At 43.6% G+C, this 27,248-nt stretch overlaps 1 protein-coding gene across 1 annotated transcript; it reads left to right on the plus strand.

The window, feature by feature from the left end:
• The first annotated feature begins 16,672 nt into the window (after positions 1–16,672).
• LOC121573512 (zinc finger protein 180-like) lies at positions 16,673–22,602 on the plus strand. Its single transcript, XM_041885564.2, has 2 exons — positions 16,673–16,926; positions 21,561–22,602. Exons 1-2 carry the CDS (start codon positions 16,755–16,757, stop codon positions 22,496–22,498), a joined length of 1,110 nt encoding a protein of 369 aa, XP_041741498.2. The 5' UTR covers positions 16,673–16,754; the 3' UTR covers positions 22,499–22,602.
• Positions 22,603–27,248: the final 4,646 nt, after the last annotated feature.

Genomic DNA, 27,248 nt, shown 5'->3' on the forward strand with positions numbered 1-27,248 from the left:
CCTCAGGACATCCCCTGTTTGCTGGGATGCATGGAAACCAGACAATTTTAAAGTCTGATCAACTATAGGCTACTAACAACAGCAGCTGTATAGTCTAGCCTACTATGCACTCTGGCCAGGGTAAATGAAGCGGTAATGTTGTGTATTTATGGCCCATTTGTTTGTGAGAAAATGTGAATGGGATCAAATGTGCTTTATATTCAAACTTGGGCTGATAAAACTCTGGTCCCATCTTAGCCCATTTTAAACCTTTTTACAACAGATGAATCACGTCATACCGTAAAAGGTCCGGAGTTTTACCTGGTTAGGTTACCAGATCAGGAAAAACTACGGGCCCCAGAAACATTTTTCTGCCACACCACTTGGAGACCTGTGGTACCACCTCTTTGTGAAGACATACAGTACGCAATCAAGACATCTTTGTTTTTTGTTTTTTATTAATTTAGAAAATGTTCTTTGATTTTTCTTTCACTTTAGAAATGTGGAGTAGGTTGTGTACATCAGTAGGAAAACAATCAAATGTAATCATTTTATTTTATTTTAAACTTCTATGGCAGTGGGCTAAATCAGGGTCACACAGAGTGTTTCTTGGTAGTCTTAAACAAATCTACTTTGAAACAAAAGTATACATCTCACACACATGGTTATGGGCTTTAAAAAAAGAAGACACCATGTCAGACAGAGTTTAAATTTGGCGCTGTGGCCATTCGACTGCAGGAATGGCAACAAAATGTGAAGACTGCCTCTCGGTGCTCTCTCCACCCTCCTCTTCATTGACGTTCAAGGAACTAGAAGCTGATTGGTTTAAGTCTTAATAATGCTAAATATATGCTACTATATGTGTAATTCGATAATTATTGATATCAATAATTGAAATATTGATGTAAAAAAGTTGACATTTCAATGTCAATTAACTTCTGGGCCACATCCTGACTGATGGCAGCCCATTCTTGCATTTCTATAAAAATATATAATACTTTTTTTATATCGATAATTCGAATTATTGATATAAATAATTAGATGATATAAAAAAAACAATTAGATACAAAAAAGTAAATTAATATATGTTAAAACGGCTTTCCATAACAGTTAGCATATTTTATTTTACTCTAAGCTATTAAAAAGTTGATAAAGTGTTCTCTAGTTCGCTCTCTCGCTCTCTCTCCCAGTGTTGCCAACTTAGCAACTTTGTCGCTATATTTAGCGAGTATTCATACCCCTCTAGTGACACATTTTCAAAAAATCGAATAGTGACAAATCTAGTGACTTTTTCTGGTGTTATTGGAGACTTTTGGAGACTGACGTGAAAGCACATTTCGTTCTTACTTTTCTCAATGAGCAACGGGTGCTGCCGTGGGCCCCACCCCCATCCCAAAGCACTTACAGGTGGTGCCGTGTCCCTCCCAGCTGCAGTCAGAGCAGGAGATGTTCACCCCTCTGCGTCCAGACTGCAAATGAATCGCACATGCGGGAAGCCGCCGCTGGCTGATCCCGCCCTGGCTTACATTCAGGGCGGGATGTAAATGTAAAATGTTCTTTGTCTAAAATAAATCACTGCACAAAAATAAATCACTGCATTTGACTCACACAGCCTCAGTCACTTACTCACCTCGTCCACTGTGTGTGTGGCTCTCTGTGACATAAGCTAAACATCTAGCTGGCTAGCTCATCATGTCTCAGTCTAAACTGTACACTCAAAAATACAGAAAGGAGTGGGAATCTAACCCTGAATTGAAAGGCTGGTTGAAGCCGTTTATTGGAGATGATACATGGGCATACTGCCTGTATTGTAAGGCTTATTTCCACACCAAACTTAGTGATGTAAAAAAAACACATGATGTGGGTGATCAGCGTTTCAGCCTCCTCCTCTATGACTCCACGGATGTAAGTGTTTCTAAGTACCTGTGGGTTGTGATAAGGTACTTTAGTGACACCAAGCAGACAATTGTATCAACATTTCTGGAGCTTGTTGAGTTGGAGGGAGGAGATGCCAAATCTATAGCCCGTGCTGTTGTGGCTTTCCTCGAGAAGTGTTGTCTTAAAAAAGAGAAACTCCTGGGGATATGGACTGACAATGCTTCTGTTATGACGGGGATTAACAATGGGGTCCATAAAGTGCTGAAGGAGGAGTATGGCCTCAAAGATCTGGTTCTTATTCGCTGTGTGTGCCACTCTCTGCAGCTTGCTGTAAGTCATGCTTCCAATGACACCATCTCCCGTAGTGTGGAGTACTTGGTACGAGATACTTATAACTGGTTTCAGTGTCTCCAAAGCGCAGGGAGGCATACAAGGCCATATATGAGACCATAAACTGTGGGGGAGAAACCTTTACAGATAACCAAGGTGTGTGCCACATGTTGGCTCTCCATTGAACCCGCGGTTTCACGCATTTTGGACCAGTGGGAGGAGCTTAGGCTGCATTTCGCAGTCACCAAGTCCAGTGAACACTGCTACATGGCTGAGGTTTTATACTCCATGTACAGTGATCCTCAAAACATATTGTATCTGACTTGTTTGAAGTCAGTGCTGGGTGAGGTACAGTTGGCCATCAAGGCTTTTGAGGGAGAGCAATCTAGATCCTCTTAAGCTACTTGACAGCTTGGTTAGCCGGATCAAGTCTGTGAGCAGCAGGGTGCTGAATCCACTGGCAAATGTTGATGTACTCAAAGGGCCAATAGATGGATACATCAGTCCCAAACCGTACCTTGGTTACCTTTTTGAGTCAAAGGCAGCTGAGTTCCACCTTGCGCCTGAGGATGAAAACAATGTCCGAAAGCGGTATGTAGCCTTCACCATCTCCCTCACTAATGAGTTGAGGGTGAGACTGCCGGACAACATCGAAGCATTGCAGTACATGTCAGTTTTCAATGTGGAGGAAACTCTAAAGCACAATAAGAGCCCTGGAGAAATACAACAAATAGCCAAGCTCCTTGGCTACTCCCTTGTAGAGATAGACAAGATTGTCCAGCAATGGCGTGCCATCCATCTTAGTAAATGGAAAGAGACAAAAAACACACTGTGCTTCTGGAGTTAGATTTGGAAGTTCAGGGATGCAGCTGATATCAACCCATTTCAAGAACTTGCCATGGCTGCTGTCTGTGTTGTCCTTGCCACACTCGAATGCTGAAGTCGAGAGAGTATTCAGCCAGATGAGTGTGGAAAAAGCAAACTTAGAAATCGGATGTCCTTGCAGACCCTTAACTCCATCCTGTACATTCGATATGGACTGAAGCTGTCTGGTGAGGCTTGCTATGAGCACCAGCTGCCTGATAATGTTTTGCAGCTTTTTGGCACATCAGCTGCTTACTCATTTAAGTCCGCTCCCTCAGTTGCTGAACCTGCCAGAGAGCCTTGACCAAAATGACGATGACCCACTCTTTCTGTGAGCCAGCACAGCTTGTGTGTGTGTGGAGGGGGGTCTGAAAAAAAAAATTCAATTAACCTGAATTAGGGCCAGACTAGTTACCATCATTTTCTCACATTGCCATTGCCAGTTTTTTCTATGGTCTCTTTTTGGTCCATTTAGATTGTTAATTGTATACAAAAAAATGTTTAAAAAGTAAAGGTTAAACATTTTCATGTTTTACTGTGACTTGTTGTAGGCTCCTAAGTGGACCATAAGGTTAAAAACCAAACTTAAGTAAACAAAACAAAAAATAAAAATACATTTAAAATTAAAACTAAGTAACTCCGCCAGTGTCTCTTTTGGGTCACTTTTGCTGGTCCCAAGCCGGATAAAGGAGGAGGGTTGGAATTGTGACATAAAAAACACACGAATTGACAGAATAAAGTTTATTTGTAGTTCTAAACATATTTAGGGTGTTTTTTCCTCACTTTTTGTCTCTCCCACGACGTTATTCCGCTCTCCTACAGCGTCCATCATAATTACATGCACATGGACAATTATGCAAATAAGGTGATGACATCATTTAGCGACTTCTACCGACTTTTAGGACATCCAATAGTTACTTTCCTTACTGAGGAGTTGGCAACACTGCAGTCTCTCCCATTGTGATAGCTTTATTTTTTCCTTCTAGAACATTTATTTGGTATCAGCGTTGCTGGCTTCAGTAAAATCTGTTAATAATAGGGATTTTGCATGTCCTTGGTGTTATTTATTTGTTCGATGGCCTATACATGCGGCCAACTTTACCATATTATCCTGGAGGCATACTTACACACGCAGTCTCATTGTACAGTCCCTGATACTTCGCGTGAATGAAATCTCTCAACTTTAAACAATGCGAATGTCACGCCCTGGCTCGGGGGACTCTCGTATGTTGAGCCAGGGTGTTAGTTTCTATGTTTTGTGTTGTAGGTTGTGGGTCTAGTTTTGTTTTTCTATGTTGGCCAGGGTGGCTCCCAATCAGAGACGGCTGTAGCTCGTTGTCTCTGATTGGGAGTCATACTTAGGTAGCCGTTTGGCACTCATTCATTGTGGTTGCTTGTTCTTATTTGGTTTTGTGTTAAACCGTAGACATCACGTTATCGTCTGTTGTTTTGATCTGTGATCAGTATAATAATAAATATGTTCACCTTCAACGCTGCGCCTTGGTCTCTCCCTGACGATCATGACAGAAGAAACCACCAAGATGTGACCAAGCAGCGTGTCCAGGAGCCATCGCCAGGGAGATCTCTAACAGATCTCCTTCGCCTCCTCGACTGGGTCAAGCCGGATGAGGAGGAGAGGGGCTTGACATTGTGGCAGAAGGGCGAACGGCTGGCGAGGGACATGGAGGCCTTGGCCACGGGTAGGAGTGAAGCCCATAAATTTTTTAGGGGGGGGCTAACGCCGTGGACGACGGGGCAGCAGGAGGCCGCCAGGTTACGGGAGTCACTGGTCACCAGGGGGAAGGAGGATGTAGAGGCACGGCGAGAGGTACTGGCGTGTGTTGCCAGTCCGGTCCGGCCTGTTTCTGATCCCCACGTAGGGCCAGTGGTGTGTGTTCCCAGTACGGTCCGGCCTGTTCCTGCCACTCGCACCAAGTCAGTGGTGCGCGTCGTCAGCCCGATCCGGCCCATTCCTGCTCCCCGCACCAAGTCAGTGGTGCGCTTCGTCAGCCCGGTCCGGCCCGCCCCTGCTCCCCGCACCAAGTCAGTGGTGCGTTTCGTCAGCCCGGCGCGGCCCGTTCCTGCTCCCCGCACCAAGTCAGTGGTGCGCGTCGTCAGCCCGGTCCGGCCCATTCCTGCTCCCCGCACCAAGTCAGTGGGGCGTTTCGTCAGCCCGGTTTGGCCCGCTCCTGCTCCCCGCACCAAGTCAGGGGTGCGCTTCGTCAGCCCGGCTCGGGCCGTTCCTGCTCCCCGCACCAAGTCGGTGGGGCGTTTCGTCAGCCCGGTTTGGCCCGCTCCTGCTCCCCGCACCAAGTCAGGGGTGCGTTTCGTCAGCCCGGCTCGGGCCGTCCCTGCTCCCCACACCAAGCCAGTGGTGTGCGTCGTCAGTCCGGCACAGCCCGTGCCTGTTCCACTGGTGCCTGGTTCGGCACGGGTCAGCTGCTTCACGCCGGAGCTAGAGCAATCCGCTCCACCAGTGTGCAGTCCAGCTCCGGTCAGCAGGGCCAGACCGGACCAGGGGTACTTTGGGGGGGTTAGAGAGCGAGTGGGGATCATGCCCGAGCCGGATCCGCCGCCTAGGCGGAGTGCCCACCCGGTCCCTCCCCTGTTGTGTTTAGTTGGCGCGGTCGGAGTCCGCGCCTTTAGGGGGGGGTACTGTCACGCCCTGGCTCGGGGGACTCTCGTATGTTGAGCCAGGGTGTTAGTTTCTATGTTTTGTGTTGTAGGTTGTGGGTCTAGTTTTGTTTTTCTATGTTGGCCAGGGTGGCTCCCAATCAGAGACGGCTGTAGCTCGTTGTCTCTGATTGGGAGTCATACTTAGGTAGCCGTTTGGCACTCATTCATTGTGGTTGCTTGTTCTTATTTGGTTTTGTGTTAAACCGTAGACATCACGTTATCGTCTGTTGTTTTGATCGTGTGATCAGTATAATAATAAATATGTTCACCTTCAACGCTGCGCCTTGGTCTCTCCCTGACGATCGTGACAGCGAAATGTACAGTCGTGGTCAAAAGTTTTGAGAATGACAAAAGTATTGGTCTTCACAAAGTTCGCTGCTTCAGTGTTATGAGATATTTTTGTCAGATGTTACTATGGTATACTGAAGTATAATTACAAGCATTCCATAAGTGTCAAAGGCTTTTATTGACAATTACATTAAGTTTATGCAAAGAGTCAATATTTGCAGTGTTGACCCTTCTTTTTCAAGACCTCTGCAATCCGACCTGGCAGGCTGTCAATTAACTTCTGGGCCACATCCTGACTGATGTCAGCCCATTCTTGCATAATCAATGCTTGGAGTTTGTCAGAATGTGTGGGTTTTTGTTTGTCCACCCGCCTCTTGAGGATCGACCACAAGTTCTCAATGGGATTAAGGTCTGGGGAGTTTCCTGGCCATGGACCCAAAATGTTGATGTTTTGTTCCCGAGCCACTTAGTTATCACTTTTGCCTTATGGCAAGGTGCTCCATCATGCTGGAAAAGGCATTGGTTGTCACCAAACTGTTCTTGGATGGTTGGGAGAAGTTGCTCTCGGAGGATGTGTTGGTACCATTCTTTATTCATGGCTGTGTTCTTAGGCACAATTGTGAGTGAGCCCACTACCTTGGCTGAGAAGCAACCCCACACATGGTCTCAGGATGCTTTACTGTTGGCATGACACAGGACTGATGGTAGAGCTCACCTTGTCTTCTCCGGACAAGCTTTTTCCGGATGCCCCAAACAATCGGAAAGGGGATTCAGAGAAAATTACTTTACCCCAGTCCTCAGCAGTCCAATCCCTGTACCTTTTGCAGAATATCAGTCTGTCCCTGATGTTTTTCCTGGAGAGAAGTGGCTTTTTAGCTTCCCTTCTTGACACCAGGCCATCCGCAAAAAGTATTTGCCTCACTGTGCGTGCAGATGCACTCACATCTGCCTGCTGCCATTCCTGAGCAAGCTCTGCACTGGTGGTGCCCCATTCCGCAGCTGAATCAACTTTAGGAGATGGTCCTGGCGCTTGCTGGACTTTCTTGGGCGCCCTGACGCCTTCTTCACAACAATGAACCTCTCTCCTTGAAGTTCTTAATGATCCGATAAATGGTTGATTTAGGTGCAATCTTACTAGCAGCAATATCCTTGCCTGTGAAGCCCTTTTTGTGCAAAGCAATGATGACGGCACGTGTTTCCTTGCAGGTAACCATGGTTAACAGAGGAAGAACAATGATTTCAAGCACCACCCTCCTTTTAAAGCTTCCAGTCTGTTATTCTAACTCAATCAGCATGACAGAGTGATCTCCAGCCTTGTCCTCGTCAACACTCTCACCTGTGTTAACGAGAGAATCACTGACATGATGGCAGCTGGTCCTTTTGTGGCAAGGCTGAAATGCAGTGGAAATGTTTTTTTGGGATTAAGTTTATTTTCATGGCAAAGAGGGACTTTGCAATTAATTGCAATTCATCTGATCACTCTTCATGACATTCTGGAGTATATGGAAATTGCCATCATCAAAACTGAGGCAGCAGACTGTGAAAATTAGTATTTGTGTCATTCTCAAAACTTTTGACCACGACTGTAGCTTTGTTCTATTCTGTGGCTGCATGAAATAGCAAACATAATGTGAATTTAGCGATTACATTTGTTTACTTCATCTTTGTGGTTCCTTATGAAACAGTAACATCCATTACAAAACAGAAAACAACAGGAAAGATGGTCGTTTAACGTGAGAGGCTCAGCGATGTTAGGATTTTGAAAGTCGTGACATGTAGGACGCCAGGCATTAGCCAACCTGTAGCGGTGTGTTGAAAATATTCCACAATCTGGACTTGAGCGAGTGCTCAGCACCGAGATAAAGTATGTTTTATATCAGACATTCTCTGTTAAATCTCTTGTTCGCAATAACTTTTGCATTGATTGTCATAGAAACCTCAAAACAAGTGCTAATTATTCAAAAAAGGTCTGGCCTACTTTTACAACATGATTTAAATTAAAATGAATGTGTTGATTTAATAGAAATAATCAAATCATAAAAATGCTTTTAAATTTCTTGTTCGCAATAACTTTTGCATTGATTGTCATAGACACATCAAAACAAGTGCAAAATATTCTAAAAAGGCCTGGGAAAGACACTGAAAGAAAATACAGATACTTTAATTGGACAACAGGAAGGATTTGACATCAAGAAGAGGACAACAGAATGCAGATAATGGCTTCACCCTCTTATATAGAAAAACCTTGTCTCTTTCTTAAAAAATGTAAACTTTCTAAATTAGTTTTAGTTCTGTAAACCATTTATCAACAGTATCTACTGAATCTCAATTGCTTAAACAGTAGGCCGCATTAAATCTGCATTAGGCTATAAACTCGCATTGCTCATTTTCAAAGCTTTGTGGAAAAGGAAGAGCACACCAGTGTGACTTTTGACAATGACATCACAGTCCACAACATTAGTTTAGGTATACAGCTGAAGGATGGGGCTGGGGGAATTTCACCCCTCTCCAATTAATGAATGTTGAATGTCATGTCAACACTACATTTTACAATCCACTGATAGGATTATAACATTTCAAAATGTATTTTTCTATATTTTCAATCAACCACTAACTCAAGCTGAACTGGACAAGGTGGCTGACTGGAAGAGGTGGCTGCAGCTATTGTCCATGTTGTGTCTACAACCGTCTCCAGAATCCCAATGAAAGATCCTGGCCGAACACACCCCCATTCACATCGACAGGGCTGAACTGCAGCGGGTCGAGAGCTTCAAGTTCCTCTGTGTCCACATCGCTAAGGACCTATCATGGTCCAAACACACCAACACAGTCGTGAAGAGGGCACGACAATGCCTCTTCCCCCTCAGGAGGCTGAAAAGATTTGGCATGGGCCCTCAGATCCTCAAAACGTTCAACAGCAGCACCATTGAGAGCATCTGGACTGGCTGCATCACCGCTTGGTATGGCAACTGCTCAGCATTCGTCCGCAAGGCGCTACAGAGGGTAGTGCGTACGGCCCAGGTCGAACTCCCTGCCATCCAGGACCTCTATACCAGGCGGTGTCAGAGGAAGGCCCTAAAAATTGTCAGACTACAGCCAGCAAAGTCAGACTGTGCTCTCTGCTTCCACACAGCAAACGGTACCGGAGCGCTAAGTCTGGGGCCAAAAGGCTCCTGAACAGCTTCTACCCCCAAGCCATAAGACTGCTAAATAATTAACCAAATAGCTACCCGAACTATCTGCTTTGACCCTTTTACTCTTTTTGACTCTATACACACACACACACACACACAACTCTACCCATACACTCACACACTGACACTCCAACACCCACACACAAATAACATGTTCACACAGGCACACATTCGCCACACATCACACCACATACGCTGCTGCTACTGTCTACTATATATCCTGTTGCCTAGTGACTTCACCCCTACCTATAAATCAAATAAATGTGTATTTGTCACATGCGCCGAATACAACAGGTGTAGACCTTACGGTGAAATGCTTACTTACAAGCCCTTAACCAACAATGCAGTTTTAAGAAAAAGTGTTAAGTAAAAAATAGATACATTAAATTAAAGAGCAGCAATAAAATATCAGTAGCGAGGCTATATACAGGAGGTACCGGTACAGAGTCAATGTGCGGGGGCACAGGTTAGTTGAGGTATTTGAGGTAATATGTACATGTCAGTAGAGTTAAAGTGACTAAACAGAGGGTAGCAGCAGCGTAAAAGAAGGGGTGGGTGGGGGACAATGCAAATAGGCTGGGTAGCCATTTGATTAGCTGTACAAGAGTCTTATGGCTTGAGGGTAGAAGCTGTTAAGAAGCCTTTTGGACCTAGACTTGGCGCTCCAGTACCGCTTGCCGTGCGGTAGCAGAGAGAACAGCCTATGACTAGGGTGGCTTGAGTCTTTGACAATTTTTAGGGCCTTCCTCTGACACTGCCTGGTGTAGAGGTCCTGGATGGCAGTAAGCTTGGCCCCAGTGGTGTACTGGGCCATACGCACTACCCTCTGTAGTGCCTTGCAGTCGGAGGCCAAGCAGTTGCCATACCAGGCAGTGATGCAACCAGTCATGATGCTCTCGATGGTGCAGCTGTAGAACTTTTTGAGGATCTGGTGACCCATGCCAAACCTTTTCAGTCTCCTGAGGGGGAATAGGCTTTGTCGTGCCCTCTTCACGACTGTCTTGGTGTGTTTGGACCATGATAGTTTGTTGGTGATGTGGACACCAAGGAACTTGAAGCTATCAACCTGTTCAACTACAGCCCCGTTGATGAGAATGGGGGCGTGCTCAATCCTCTTTTTCCTGTAGTCCACAATCATCTCCTTTGTCTTGATCACGTTGAGGGAGAGGTTGTTATCCTGGCACCACACGGCCAGGTCTCTGACCTCCTCCCTATAGACTGTCTCATCGTTGTCGGTGATCAGGCCTACCACTGTTGTGTCGTCGGCAAACTTAATGATGGTGTTGGAGTCGTGCCTGGCCATGCAGTCATGGGTGAACAGGGAGTACAGGAGGGGACTGAGCACGCACCCCTGAGGGGCCCCCATGTTGAGGATCAGCGTGGCAGATGTGTTGTTACCTACCCTTACCACCTGGGGGCGGCCCGTCAGGATGTCCGTGATCCAGTTGCAGAGGGAGGTGTTTAGTCCCAGGATCCTTAGCTTAGTGATGAGCTTTGCGGGCACTATGGTGTTGAACGCTGAGCTGTAGTCAATGAATAGCATTCTCACGTAGGTGTTCCTTTTGTCCAGGTGGGAAAGGGCAGTGTGGAGTGCAATAGAGATTGCATCATCTGTGGATCTGATGGGGCGGTATGCAAATTGGAGTGGGTCTAGGGTTTCTGGGATAATGGTGTTGATGTGAGCCATGACCAGCCTTTCAAAGCACTTCATGGCTACAGACGTGAGTGCTACGGGTCTGTAGTCATTTAGGAAGGTTACATTGGTGTTCTTGGGCACAGGGACTATGATAGTCTGCTTGAAACATGTTGGTGTTACAGACTCAGTCAGGGACAGGTTGAAAATGTCAGCCTTGTGAATATTGCGGCCTTGTGAATGTTGACCTATTTAATGGTCTTACTCACATCGGCTACGGAGAGCGTGATCCCACGGTCATCCGGAACAGCTGATGCTATTATGCATGCTTCAGTGTTGCTTACCTCGAAGCGAGCATAGAAGTAATTTAGCTCGGGTCACTGGGCAGCTCACGGCTGTGCTTCCCTTTGTAGTCTGTAATAGTTTGCAAGCCCTGCCACATCTGACGAGCGTCGGAGCCGGTGTAGTACGATTCAATCTTAGTCCTATATTGACGCATTGCCAGTTTGATGGTTCGTCGGAGGGCATAGCAGGATTTCTTATAAGCGTCCGGGTTAGAGTCCCGCTCCTTGAAAGCGGCAGCTCTACCCTTTAGCTCAGTGCGGATGTTGCCTGTAATCCATGGCTTCTGGTTGGGGTATGTACGTACGGTCACTGTGGGGACGACGTCATCGATGCATTTATTGATGAAGCCAGTGACTGATGTGGTGTACTCCTCAATGCCATCGGCAGAATCCCGGAACATATATCAGGAGGATAGAATTATGGTCAGATTTGCCAAATGGAGGGTGAGGGAGAGCTTTGCACGCGTCTCTGTGTGTGGAAAACAGGTTGTCTAGAGTTTTTTTCTCTCTGGGTTGTATATTTAACATGCTGGTAGAAATTAGGCAAAATGGATTTAAGTTTCCCTGCATTAAAGTCCCCGGCCACTAGGAGCGCCGCCTCTGGATGAGCGTTTTCCTGTTTGCTTATGGCCTTATACAGCTCATTGAGTGCGGTCTTAGTGCCAGCATCGGTTTGTGGTGGTAAATAGACAGCTATGAAAAATATATATGAAAACTCTCTGGGTAAATAGTGTGGTCTACAGCTTATCATGAGATACTCTACCTCAGGCGAGCAAAACCTAGAGACTTCCTTAATTTTAGATTTCGTGCACCAGCTGTTGTTTACAAATATACACAGACCGCCACCCCTTGTCTTACCGGAGGCCGCTGTTCTATCTTGCCGATGCAGCGTAAACCCTGCCAGCTGTATTTTATCCATGTCGTCGTTCAGCCACAACTCGGTGAAACATAATGATTGTACGTTGGCTAATAGGACTGATGATAGAGGCAGATTCCCCACTCGCCGTCAGATCCTTACAAGGCACCCCGACCTACGTCCCCAATATCTCCGTCTCTTTCTCCTGCTAATGACGGGGATTTGGGCCTTGTCGGGTATCTGAAGTAAATCCTTCACGTCTGACTCGTTAAAGAAAAAAATCTTCGTCCAGTACGAGGTGAGTAATCGCTGTCCTGATATCCAGAAGCTATTTTCGGTCATAAGAGACGGTGGCAGAAACATTATGTACAAAATAAGTTACAAATAACGCGAAAAAACACACAATAGCACAATTGGTTTGGAGCCCGTAGAACGGCAGCCATCTCCTCCGGCGATTACCTCGTACCCCTGCACATCGACTCGTTACTGGTACCCAATGTACAGTAGCTGGGCTGAGGGTTTGGACCATAATTTAGGCACTGGGTGTCCATTGCATGACTTAACAGATTTCATGTTTCAAGCGGTACATCAGAATCATTAGTACACCAAACATCATTAACAGTCCTCACATCAACAATCCAAATCCCATTATATATACCCTGGTCCAGTGCAACTTGTAGCATGTGGGAAAATTTTCTACTTATCCAAATTAATCTTGACTTCTGCAGCTTGTTCTGAGCGAGCTTCAATGTGGCGGCCAGGCAGAGCTCTTCAGGGTTGTGCTGTTAGGTAATTATGTACATCAATAATTGCACACCATTGTGCTCAGTAATTACACACCATTTGAAAGAGCGACCTGGCTCTCCATATTTTGCTGGTCTGTGACCCGCTAGCCCCACCCCCGGTCAGAGGAGATGGGGGATGATTCAACCTCAGAGTTACACACAGGGATACTTTATTGACATACACAGGCAGACATGGAAAGTATAATGGTAGTGTTTCTATAACAGGAGAAAATAGAGGCAATGAATATTGACATACCAAATGAATACACCAGGGCAAGAATGCACAGATACAGAACCTTACAGAATAGAGCAGAAACAAAATGGCAAAGAACTGGATAAAACTAAAAGCTAATATTGTACTGAACAACCAGCAGTAATATACACAAATACAATTTCCCTCCCTCTACTTTATACACGCACACCATCCCACATCAAAATGAGTCCAGTTGTGTTGAGCAGGGAAGAGGTGTTGGCGCTTGATGCTCTCTCTGCAACTGCTTGAAGAAGACGGAGGGGGCGGCAGGAATTGGGGATATGGAACCCAAGATGACTGCCTTTGAATGGCTGACCCCATGGTGTGATAAGGCACCTGGCAACCTGGTCCCTAGCAACCAATCGGTTTGGTTAGGGCCAGAGGTGGGAAGGGCCAGTTACATATTTTATCTCTGAGAGAGGGCTTTGAGATGGTGTGCTAAGAGTCACCTGCAGGTAATTCTGTAACACCATTTGAAAAGCCGAAACTTGTATGGCGGTGATGGCTTGCGTCAGTTCCATTGAGGGTCATGGTTTGAATAATTTGGATTTAGTTTTATGTTTCTATGACAATCCATGAAAAATGTATTGACCATAAGAGATTAAAATGCATTTTTATATGATTTGATTCTATCAAATCAACACTTGACTTTTTAAACAAATCAAAAAGGTTGTAAAAGTAGGCCAGACCTTTTAAAAATAATGATCACTTGTTTTGAGGTTTCTATGACAATCAATGCAAAAGTTATTGCGAACAAGAGATTTAACGGCGAACTTTACCTCGGTGTGCTCAGCTCGTTCTCGACACTGTGTGCACCTATACGTATACCTCAGTGGTGTATGTGCGCTGAAATCTTTGCCCACTGTGACGTATAGCACCACCCTACGGGTGAAATGGCGTGAAAAGAGTTAGACATTGCAGCTGACTTTAAAGGCGAGTCGAGACTGACTGATCTACAAGTCACCTTGCATCCTAAATAACTACTCAATACCAATTCTAGATTAGTCCGTCAGTCAGTCACAATTTAGCCATTATACATCACGGTTTTGATGCTCTCGAACATGTGTTCGAGTTCCACTAGTTACAAAGTCTGGCTATATTGTAAAAATTCATGAAAACAGAAAATGTGCTTTTTGGTCTTAATTTAAAGTTAGGCATAAGGTTAGCAGTGTGGTTAAGTTTGGGTTAAGGTTAGGTTTAAAATCACATTTGAAGACGATAAATTGTAGAAATAGGCGGGGTTTATGGCTTTGTGGCTGTGGTAACTAGTGACTAACATTGTATTTAAAAAAAGATTGTACAAGCATACAGTGAGGGAAAAAAGTATTTGATCCCCTGCTGATTTTGTACGTTTGCCCACTGACAAAAACATGATCAGTCTATAATTTTAATGGTAGGTGTATTTGAACAGTGAGAGACAGAATAACAACAAAAACATCCAGAAAAACGCATGTCAAAAATGTTATACATGGATTTGCATTTTAATGAGGGAAATAAGTATTTGACCCCTCTGCAAAACATGACTTAGTACTTGGTGGCAAAACCCTTGTTGGCAATCACAGAGGTCAGACGTTTCTTGTAGTTGGCCACCAGGTTTGCACACATCTCAAGAGGGATTTTGTCCTACTCATCTTTGCAGATCTTCTCCAAGTCATTAAGGTTTTGAGCCTGATGTTTGGCAACTCGAACCTTCAGCTCCCTCCACAGATTTTCTATGGGATTAAGGTCTGGAGACTGGCTAGGCCACTCCAGGACCTTAATGTGCTTCTTCTTGAGCCACTCCTTTGTTGCCTTGGCTGTGTGTTTTGGGTCATTGTCATGCTGGAATACCCATCCATGACCCATTTTCAATGCCCTGGCTGAGGGAAGGAGGTTCTCACCCAAAATGTGACAGTACATGGCCCCGTCCATCGTCCCTTTGATGCGGTGAAGTTGTCCTGTCCCCTTAGCAGAAAAACACCCCCAAAGCATAATGTTTCCACCTCCATGTTTGACGGTGGGGATGGTGTTCTTGGGGTCATAGGCATCATTTCTCCTCCTCCAAACACGGCGAGTTGAGTTGATGCCAAAGAGCTCTATTTTGGTCTCATCTGACCACAACACTTTCACCCAGTTCTCCTCTGAATCATTCAGATGTTCATTGGCAAACTTCAGACGGCCCTGTATATGTGCTTTCTTGAGCAGGGGGACCTTGCGGGCGCTGCAGGATTTCAGTCCTTCACGGCGTAGTGTGTTACCAAGATCCTATATTGAAACGTATAGAAATAGTGGAATCATGCCATATTTGGACAAGATCATGCTTAACGACTTTGGAATGTTATATAAATTCAACTAAAGACAATCATTCGTTAATTTGAGAAAAAGGGCAAATCAGTTGAAATCTTTCTGTGGATGTATTAGACTTCATAATTGCATACTTATATTTCACTGTACAGTCTTACCTATGGATTGTGGATCAATGAAATGGAGTCAGCCTATTCAGTGACACCCACATAACACAACTGAAGAGATTCGGAGTCACTCACCACCTTCCGGAGACATTTGAAACCCCACCTCTTTAAGGAATACCTGGGATAGGATAAAGTATTCCTTCTAACCCCCCAAATTGTAAAGTGGTTATCCCACTGGCTATAGGGTGAACGCACCAATTTGTGAGTCGCTCTGGCTAAGAGCGTCTGCTAAATGACGTTAATGTGCCCCTGAGCAAGGCACTTAACCCTAATTGCTCCTGTAAGTCGCTCTGGTTAAGAGCGTCTGCTAAATGACTAAAATGTAAATGTAAATGTAATTCCACAAATATTAATGTTGTAGCTCTTATTGCAGTACTTTGTGGGAAATCACCTCACTATTCAGCCTATTGAACATTCATATTGCAATGTAAAGCCTAACTTGGATCTTGGGTCCATGAAATGGGGTATCAGCCTACTACTCAGTGACAGCCACAGAAAAGTTCACACAAATATTAGCATCTTAGCTCTTATTGCAGGACTTTGACTGTGGGTAATCACCTCACTATTCTGCCCATTGCCTGGTGAGCTAATGCGGCTCATTTCACAGTGGTGTCAAAGTCAAAGCTGCAGTTGCACACTATTGGCCGGGCAAGACTGTGAACATGACATACAGCGTAATGAAATACGTCACGGCAAAACGTTGCATGGATGAGGTAATGGTCAGTACTGCATTGTTATCAAAACATTCCTATTTATATGATTAATCAATACTAGGAATAGTTATATTTAACACACTTAATGAATTATTAACTACACTTTTTTTTTTTAAGCCTCATACTGCAAAGCACTGTAATTGTGACAATGAATGCTTCACTGATTGTATTCAGAGAGAAACTCCTTAGGAATGTGTGTGTCCTATCAGTAACCACATACAGCTAGATGTAGCAGCTGCCCAAGAAGAGAATCAATCCGTCCCATTCTTCCTGTGTGATTGTGTCTGTTCAGTTGGCTCAGCCACTGTAGTGTAGCGTCCTAACCATCCAGTGTCAGAGGAAGAATCGTTTAGAATTCATTTTACGTTCCTACATTTCTATGGTGAACACGCCCATATGTGACTAGAGCGCTGACGTCACTTCCGAGCCTACAGCGTTCACGTTTGACAACAAGCCCTAGCTAGCTACCTGTATTTAAGGAAGATATTTTGCCCCCTATAATCGTCCAACGATGACTAAATTACAATATCTGAATGTGTATCTAACTGAGCGTTTGATGCAAGCTGCCAAGGAGATACTTGGAGTGGTCGGAGACACGATCTCCGAGTACCAGGAAGAAATAGCCCGGACGAAGAGAGAAAACCAATACCTGAAACGACACTTGATCACACCAGTCTTACCTGGTATGTAGCTAGCAAGACTACTGTACTTCTCATTTACACGAATTATCTAAACGTTACATTGTATTTTACAGTGTTTGACTCAGTGGGACAGAGAGACGGTGAATCCCTAGCTCTCAAACTCGTAAGCGGCATTCTGCCTTCTCCCTACAGTTTTCAGCCATTATCTTCGCCCACGACTACCTCATGTGAACTACAATCCCGACACTGTGTTTTAACGTTTAGAAACTTCAATAATCATTGCTTGCGATACGGCTTTCGATACATATGGCCCTCATCTTTCATCAACGAGAGAGTGGAGTTACCACTAGTGATTGGTCGTTGGCGAACGAACGGCTCTTTTTTGCTCCCTGATTTGCATACTGTTACTACTGCCTTTTCAGCTTCAAAACAACTATTATCTGCAAATAAGGTACAAAATCATTCTCCGAAGATGGTAAATCCTCACTGCAGAAACAAATCGTTTGGAGAGCACGTAATACTGGTCTACGCTCATTTTTGCAGGAAGATTTTGTTATGTCTAAAATGGCTTAAGGACAGCAAAGTCAAGGTATTGGAGTGGCCATCACAAAGCCCTGACCTCAATCCTATAGAAAATGTGTGGGCAGAACTGAAAAAGCGTGTGTGAGCAAGGAGGCCTACAAACCTGACTCGGTTACACCAGCTCTGTCAGGAGGAATGGGTCAAAATTCACCCAATTTATTGTGGGAAGCTTGTGGAAGGCTACCTGAAACGTTTGACCCAAGTTAAACAATTTAAAGGCAATGCTACCAAATACTAATTGAGTGTATGTAAACTTCTGACCCACTGGGAATGTGATGAAAGAAATAAAAGCTGAAATAAGTCAATCATTCTCTCTACTATTATTCTGACATTTCACATTCTTAAAATAAAGTGGTGATCCTAACTGACCGAAGACAGGGAATTTTTACTAGGATTAAATGTCAGGAATTGTGAAAAACTGAGTTTAAATGTATTTGGCTAAGGTGTATGTAAACTTCCGACTTCAACTGTAGCCAGCACTGCCATCATCCCCTTTACCACTTCACCAAATCTTTCCCAAACATGACTTTTCTGGCCCTACCTTCTCATTATTTTCAGCTCTTTATTTTGCAGCTTTTCTCCTATTGAATTAAACTCCGACATTGTCCTTTTTGCCTCAGTGGATCAACATTAACTTTTTCTGCCCCTTCCCAAAAGCCTTTGGCGAATAGGCTATTTTGCGCGGGTACAGTTGGGCCCTAAAGCTTACAGGCTTACGCACTAATGCCAGATAGCCCAAAAAGAATGAAAGAAAAACCTTAATGTAGCCTATAGATATAAATTGCACACGAATTGTATATACTTTTTATCGTTTCTCTTCATTCAACCCGCCACCCTTTATCCATACAATATTTCAAGACCCCTCCTTCGGATATAACTACGGGGACTGCGGGTTATGAGCCAACCCGCGCATCACTACAATAAACCCATCAACTTCTGGACACACTTGTGACTTGAATGATGGAATTCCTGTTCCACTTAAATAATAAAACAAGCATGAAATTGTAATTACCCCCTGTCGTTTTACAATATATATTTTACCTTTATTTTAAACAGGGAGTCCCATTGAGACCAAGGTCTCTTTTGCAAGTTGGCCCTGCATCTTACACAACAAATTACAGGAAATACACCAGGAAATAAACTCTTTAAATCGAGCAGTAGCAAAAAAAGAAGGGGAAAAAAAGTCATGGTGTACAAGACACCTGTCTGATTCACTCCTGTCTGGGTGGACTAATCCATTGTGGAGGTCGTGGGGCACAGTCCATCACTCTAAGACATGCTACTGAAAATGTATATGGTTAAGGACAATGGTGCAACACTAATACAAATTATTATTTGTTTTTTAATGGCTTTCTCCCGCGTTTGATAGCGGTCGCGGTTCTGAAACATAAGTGCACTGTTGAATTGGCGCTTTTTCCTAGACCATGTTGCTATGTGCATAATAGCAAAGTTAACCAGCATATTGGAGTTGAGAACAATGTATTGAGTAAATAGCCCTTGCCTTAATTGTCTAAGAGAAGTGAGTAGAGGGGAAACCAACTTAATTAGGCCTGTAATCGATAGCCTAACTGTTAAATGTGCCTGGCTTTATAAATCATCACACACAGTGCATTCGGAAAGTATTCAGACCCCTTGACTTTTTCCACATTTTGTTACATTACAGCCTTATTCTAAAATGATTAAATACTTTTTTCCCCCCTCAATCTACAAACCCTATAATGACAAAATGAAGACTGGTCTTTAGCAATTTTTGCAAATGTATTATAAACAGAAATACCGTATTTACATAAGTATTCAGACCCTTTGCTATGAGACTTGAAATTGAGCTCAAGTGTATCCTGTTTCCATTGATCATCCTTGAGATGTGTAGAACTTGATTGGAGTCCACCTGTGGTAAATTCAATTGATTGGACATGATTTGGAAAGGCACACACCGCTCTATATAAGGTCATACAGTTGACAGTGCACGTCAGAGCAAAAACCAAGCCATGAGGTCAAAGGAATTGTCCGTAGAACTCCGAGACAGGATTGTGTCGAGGCACAGATCTGGGGAATGGTACCAAACTACCAGACTCTTCCTAGAGCTGGCCGCCCGGCAAAACGGAATACTTACGTAAATGTCATTTCAGTTAGATTTTTAAAAATACATTTCTAAACCTGTTTTTGCTTTGTCATTATTGGGTGTTGTGTGTAGATTGAGGGGGGGAAAACAATTTAATCAATTTTAGAATAAAGCTGTAATGTAACAAAATGTAGAAAAAGTCAAGGGGTCTGAATACTTTCCAAATGCACTGTGTGTGTGTGCGCACACTACCAGTCAAAAGTTTGGACACACCTACTCATTCAAGGGTTTTTCTTTATTTTTACTATTTTCTACATTGTAGAATAGTGAAGACATCAAAACTATGAAATAACACATATGGAATCATGTAGTAACCAAAAAAAGTGTTAAACAAATCAAAATATATTTTCGATTCTTCAAAGTAGCCACCCTTTGCCTTGACAGCTTTGCACAGCCTTGGCATTCTCTCAACCAGCTTCACCTGGAATCCTTTTCCAACAGTCTTGAAGGAATTCCCACAAATGCTGAGCACTTGTTGGCTGCTTTTCCTTTGGTCTGCGGTCGAACTCATTCCAAACCATCTCAATTGGGTTGGGGTCGGGTGATTGTGGAGGCCAGGTCATCATATGCAGCACCCTATTGGTCACGTGCATGTGATTTTAAAAAAACAATCGATTGGTCGAAAGAACAGAGGACTCTCGGTCGGCGAATATTTTTTTAAAAAGTCGGTGACAGCCCCTTTCGCATGAAAACAATTTGGAAAGCAAATGGCAGTTGCTGTAAAAAGAAGACCATGAAAATACTATTTTAGTCATACAAATTTTCAACTTCATTGAGCGAACAGTATAGCCCATCTTATTGGCAACAGCAGAGAGCATCGGCTATATCCCCGGTGAGTGCATACTGCGCATATTCACTCTTTATCATTGTTGGGTAAGTGCCACTTGAATGTTTATTTTTGGACAATAATTTCCTCCTCTAGGTTAAATGGACATCATATTGTATTAGTTTCTCCCCGTCTTGTAGGCCTATTATATGAAATCAGACAACGGTGTTAGCAGAGTAGGCTACCCTGTACTTTTTGTCGTATAAAAAAATATTCTGCTAATGTCTCCAGTCATATAAAACGTAGTAGAATGGCATGAAATTGGTTCATAAAAATGCCCAATTTTTCCAGTTGAAAGAAAGGAGAAGAAACGTATCTGATATAGCTTATAGACTATACCTACTCTACGCCACTACGCGCTCAGCCATGCATTGAATGGTCTTTTGTGTTTGAGTTATATTATTAGCAAAAATTATGAATATCTAATCTACTCATCACATTAGGAATAGTAGGCTAACAAACATAAGTCTGCAAATGCGATGTATGGAATGCTTTATTATAAAAGGTGCATTATTATGGTGAAAATTAGCTTGCCCAAACTTCACTCACTCGCCGCCTATGCGCTGTTACAACACACAAAAATAATGCAGTGCCTTTATGGGATTCTACTTCGCTCTGAAGCGGCAGCATTGCTGGCTTGGTCGAAGTGGTTATCGGAGGGACTAACTAGCCCCTACACAAGGGGTTCCCGAACTTCTTTGGCCCGCGACTCCATTTTGATCAATGTTTTTCCACGACCACACAATGTATAAAAAACAATGACGTAATCAACGGCCAATGTTTACTTTTTAAAATTGAGGCTATGACGGTTACAAATCAGTCTGACAGTACTTTTGATAGTATAAAAAAAAAAGTATATCTCGCGACCCCATTTTCAAAAGGTCGCAACCCCTAGTTTGAGAAACGCAGCCCTACACCCTCCATAATTTTCACTCCCTCAGCTTTGGGACATTTGTACATATGGCGAAGGCATGCGTGAATGCGCAAATGGAGGGGCGAGGGGAAGGGAAAGGGGTGATTTGGGATTCAGACAGACATAGCTATGCCATTCTCAGAACAAGCTAGCTAACACAATGGTGGTCTTGTCAATCAAGCGTCAACAGCTGTCATTACTTACATTGATGTCAATTGTCTTCTTTCCCCCAGCTCCTCAGCCCATTCTCTCTTGGGTCTCAGAGCAGCAAACTCCCCCTGAGCAACATCACTGTGAGCAGGAGTGGAGCCCCAGTCTGGGGCAGAGGGACCCAGAGCCCACACAGATTAAAGAGGAACAGGGTGAACTCAGGACCCGTCAGGAGGTAGAGCAGATTGAAGGGCCGGAGGCTGATACCAAAGAAGACAACATATCCATTCCTCCCTGTGTGAAAAGTGATCAGGAGCCACCTCAGTCCACACATCTTCCCCAAACTGTGGAGAACAGAGAGAGGGACTCTCTACTGACTAACACAACTGGACAGATCAAAACAGAACCTGATGGAGAGGGCTATGGAGTATCACTATCAGAACCAACCAGGGACTCCCCTCAGTCTCAGCCCCTCTCTGCAGTAAATCTAGACTGTTCTAGAACACAGAGTGAGAACGCTGAAAGTGTTCCTGATGTTCCGAGAGATCTAGAAAGGAGACCAGAGGAGGACACACAGACACACTCATGTACTCAGTGTGGTGCCGTGTTCTGTGAGCTATCCCAACTGGAGGCACACATGCTAGCCCACACAGTACCACACAGTGGTGACACTAGTCACAGGCAAATCCTCTGCACAGTCTGTTGGAAGTCATTCACCTCTACCAGTTACCTCAAGGACCACCTGTGTTCTCACACTAAGGATAAGCCCTTCCACTGTGGTGTGTGTGGCAAGAGTTTTAGCTACTCAGGGAGGTTCAGGGAGCACCAACGCATCCACACAGGAGAGAGACCGTACCGTTGCCACGTGTGTGGTAAACGCTTCAACCGGTCTGCCCATCTGAAAACCCACCTGAGGGTCCACACAGGGGAGAAACCCTACTGTTGTCCTGTCTGCGGGAAAGGGTTCAGTCAGTCTAGCCATATCAAGGGACACCTCAGAACTCACACTCGAGGGAGGTAGAAGAAAGATGCCTTTTTTTATTAGGATCCTAATTAGCCGACGCCAACGAAAAAGACATTACAGACAAAATACTTTACAATTTAAATTTAAAAACATTAACATGTAGTGTGCACGCATCTACAGTTACACATACATGTCAGTATATACACACTAAAAGTAGGTCACATGGGGAGAGGCGTTGTGCCGTGAGGTGTTGCTTTATTTGTTTTTTTTAAAGCAGGTTTGCTGTTCACTTGCACTATATGAGATGGAAGGAAGTTCCATGCAATCATGGCTCTGTATAATACTGTATGTTTCCTTGAATTTGTTCTGGGCCTGGGGACTGTGAAAAGATGTCTGGTGGGGTAAGTGCTGTGTGTAAGTGAATTATGCAAACAATTTGGAATTTCGAACACATTGATGTTTCTTTATAAAAACAAGAAGTGATGCAGTCAGTCTTTCCTCAACTCTTAGCCAAGAGAGACTTTGGGGAGTGTGGTGTAAAAAAAAGCAGAGCATATTTTTATCACTGACAGACCTCTCCCCATCTTTACAACCATTGAATCAATATGTTTTGACCATGACAGTTTACAATATTAAGATAATACCAAATAATTTAGTCTGCTCAACAGCCACACCATTCATTACCAGATTCAGCTGAGGTCTAGAACATAGGAAATGATTTGTACCAAATACAATGCTCTTAGTTTCAGAGATTTTCAGGACCAGTTTATTAGTGGCCTCCAATTCTAAAACTGACGGCAACTCTTTGTTTAGGATTGCAGTGATTTCACTAGCTGTGGTTGCTGGCCCGTATAGGGTTGAATCATCAGCATACATGGATACAGGCTTTGTTTAATGACGGTGGCAGGTCATTGGCAGTTCAGCTTTCCATCTAAGTTGTCTATGCCAGGAGGTTTGTCATTATTGAGCGATAATTTTGCACCCTCTTCCACACTAACTTTACAAAATTCAAACATGCAACGCTTTTCTTTCATTTGTTTTTTAAATGCATGAATATGATGGCTCACTGTTCGTTGTTGGCATTTACTGCCTAGGTTTGCCCACTTTGCCAATTAAGTAATTATTAAAATAATTGGCAACATCAAATGGTTTTGTGATATATAAGCCATCTGATTTGAAAGATCGAGTTGAATGTCTTTCTGCCCATAATTTCATTTAAAGTACTCAAGTTTTTTCCCATCATTCTTTATATCATTGATCTTAGCTTCATAATACAGTTTCTTTTTAGTCACATCATTTCTCAATTTGCAGTAAGCCAGACTTATTAGCCACTCCTTTTGCCCCATCTCTTTCAACCATAGTTTTTCAATTCCTCATCAATCCAAGGAGCCTTAACAGTTCTAACAGTTGGTTTCTTAACTGGTGGCATGTTAATCAATAATTGGAAGAAGCAATGTCATAAATTCATCAAGTGCAGGATCTGGCTGCTCCTAATCACATCAGACCAACAAATATTTTTAACATCATCCACGTAAGAGTCACAGCAAAATCTTTTGTATGATCTCTTATACACTATTTTAGGCCCAGCTTTTGGAATCTTGACTTTTCTGGATATAGCCACTATATTGTGATCACTGCATTCAATGGGTACGGATACAGCTTTAGAACAAAGTTCTACAGTATTAGTACAAATGTGATCAATACATGTGGATTATATAGTTCCTGTAGTGTAAACACCCTGGTAGGTTGATTAATAACCTGAACCAGATTACAGGCACTGGTTACAGTGAGAAGCTTCCACTTGAGCGGACAGCTTGTTGAAAACAGTCAATATTCAGGTCCCCAAAAAAGTAGACCTCTCTGTTTACATTATATACACTATCAAGCATTTCACACACACACATCTAGATACTGACTGTTAGTACTTGGTGGCCTATAGCAACACCCTAAAAGAATAGGCTTTAGATGAGGCAGGTGAACCTGCAACCACAACACATCTAAGCATTAGAGGGGATATGGCTCTGAATATATACAGCAACACCTCCCCATAGGCATTCCTGTCTCTTCTGTAGATGTTATATCCTTGTATTTTTACTGCTGTATCAAAGGAATTAGCTAAGTGAGTCTCAGAAATGGCTAATACAGTGCATTCTGAAAGTATTCAGACCCTTTCCCCACTGTTACGTTACAGCCTTATTCTAAAAATGATTATACTTTTTTTTTCTCAATCTACACACAATACCCCATAATGACAAAGCAAAAACAGTTTAGACATTTTAGTAAATTTATTAAAAATAAAATACAGATACCTTATTTACATAAATATTCAGACCCTTTGCTATGAGACTCGAAATTGAGCTCAGGTGCATCCTGTTTCCATTGATCATCCTTGAGATGTTTCTACAACTTGATTGGAGTCCACCTGTGGTAAATTCAATTGATTGGACATGATTTGGAAAGGCACACACACACACACACAGTTGACAGTGCATTTCAGAGCAAAAACCAAGCCATGAGGTCGAAGGAATTGTCCGTAGAGCTCCGAGACAGGATTGTGTCGGCACAGATCTGAGGAAGGGTACCAAAAAATGTCTGCAGCATTGAAGGTTCCCAAGAACACAGTGGCCTCCATCATTCTTAAATGGAAGAAGTTTGAACCACCAAGACTCTTCATAGAGCTGGCCACCCGGCCAAACTGAGCAATCAGGGGAGAAGGGCCTTGGTCAGGGAGGTGACCAAGAACCCGATGGTCACTCAGAGAGCTCCAGAGTTCCTCTGTGGAGATGGGAGAACCTTCCAAAAGGACAACCATCTCTGCAGCACTCCACCAATCAGGCCTTTATGGTAGAGTGGCCAGACGGAAGCCACTCCTCAGTAAAAGGCACATGACAGCCCGCTTGGAGCTTGCCAAAAGGCACCTAAAGGACTCTCAGACCATGAGAAACAAGATTCTCTGGTCTGATGAAACCAAGATGGAACTCTTTGGCCTAAATGCCAAGTGTCACGTCTGGAGGAAACCTGGCACCATCCCTACGGTGAAGCGTGGTGGTAGCAGCATCATGATGTAGGGATGTTTTTCAGCGGCAGGGACTAAGAGACTAGTCAGGATCGAGGGAAAGATGAAGGGAGAAAAGTACAGAGAGATCCTTTATGAAAACCTGCTCCAGAGTGCTCAGGACCTCAGACTGGGGCGAAGGTTCAGCTTCCAACAGCACACAGTCAAAACAACGCAGGGTGGCTTCGGGATAAGTCTCTGAATGTCCTTGAGTGGCCCAGCCAGAGCCCGGACTTGAACCTGATCAAACATCTCTGGATAGACCTGAAAATAGCTGTGCAGCGACGCTCCCCATCCAACCCAACAGCGCTTGAGAGGATCTGCAGAGAAGAATGGGAGAAACTCTCTAAATACAGGTGTGCCAAGCTTGTAGCATCATACCCAAGAAGACAAGGTTGTAATCGCTGACAAAGGTGCTTCAACAAAGTACTGAGGAAAGGGTCTGAATACTTATGTAAATGTGATTTTAAGTTTTTTATTTTTAATAACATTTGCAAAGATGTCTATACCTGTTTTTGCTTCGTCATTATGGGGTATTGTGTGTAGATTGAGGTGGGGAAAAAATAATTTAATCAATTTTAGAATAAGGCTGTAACGTAACAAAATGTGGAAAAAGGAGTCTGAATACTTTTCGAATGCACTGTATATTAATGTTATGACGTTAGCAAGTTATTGATTTCATGAACCTTTTTTCTAAGGCTACATATTAATATGGGCTATGTTTAGCCCTTTCCTGGGTAGCTTATCAGAGATAGCCTTGGAGTGGAAAGAGCCCATGAGGGGATAGACAGCCTTCTGTTCTCAAAGTACCCAGCTTTTGGAAAGAGGGAGAAAGACATTCCTTCTCTTCAGTGCTATTAATTCTACATATAATCGTAAGACTAGAGGACTATAGAATGTATGATGTTTTGCAGACTGTAACTGAGGTCCCACATGTCTGCATTGATTTGAGAGAGCTGCTCAATAACATGCTATGAAAAGACTTGACTTGAACGCATCCCCTCATGTATCAATAGGTTACACTAACTATGTTAGAGAAATATGTTAATGTTGGTTAAAGCCCCCCTTTTTTTCCCCTCTTGATTTCAATAGGAGCTGGTTGGTCTCCTTGCAAATAAACGAACTCTGTCATACAGTGGGGAAAAAAAGTATTTAGTCAGCCACCAATTGTGCAAGTTCTCCCACTTAAAAAGATGAGGCCTGTAATTTTCATCATAGGTACACGTCAACTATGACAGACAAATTGAGAAAAAAAAATCCAGAAAATCACATTGTAGGATTTTTAATGAATTTATTTGCAAATTATGGTGGAAAATAAGTATTTGGTCACCTACAAACAAGCAAGATTTCTGGCTCTCACAGACCTGTAACTTCTTCTTTAAGAGGCTCCTCTGTCCTCCACTCGTTACCTGTATTAATGGCACCTGTTTGAACTTGTTATCAGTATAAAAGACACCTGTCCACAACCTCAAACAGTCACACTCCAAACTCCACTATGGTCAAGACCAAAGAGCTGTCAAAGGACACCAGAAACAAAATTGTAGACCTGCACCAGGCTGGGAAGACTGAATCTGCAATAGGTAAGCAGCTTGGTTTGAAGAAATCAACTGTGGGAGCAATTATTAGGAAATGGAAGACATACAAGACCACTGATAATCTCCCTCGATCTGGGGCTCCACGCAAGATCTCACCCCGTGGGGTCAAAATGATCACAAGAACGGTGAGCAAAAATCCCAGAACCACACGGGGGAC

This window comes from Coregonus clupeaformis, chromosome 9, assembly GCF_020615455.1.
Source record: "Coregonus clupeaformis isolate EN_2021a chromosome 9, ASM2061545v1, whole genome shotgun sequence".
NCBI classification, from domain to species: domain Eukaryota; kingdom Metazoa; phylum Chordata; class Actinopteri; order Salmoniformes; family Salmonidae; genus Coregonus; species Coregonus clupeaformis.

What these genes read in the sequence shown, in the direction of transcription:
- LOC121573512 (XM_041885564.2), top strand. Translation starts at nt 16,755, where the DNA reads ATGACTAAATTACAATATCTGAATGTGTATCTAACTGAGCGTTTGATG. An exon ending in GATCACACCAGTCTTACCTG is followed by an intron (nt 16,927 to 21,560) that starts GTATGTAGCTAG and finishes TCTTTCCCCCAG; the next exon opens with CTCCTCAGCCCATTCTCTCT.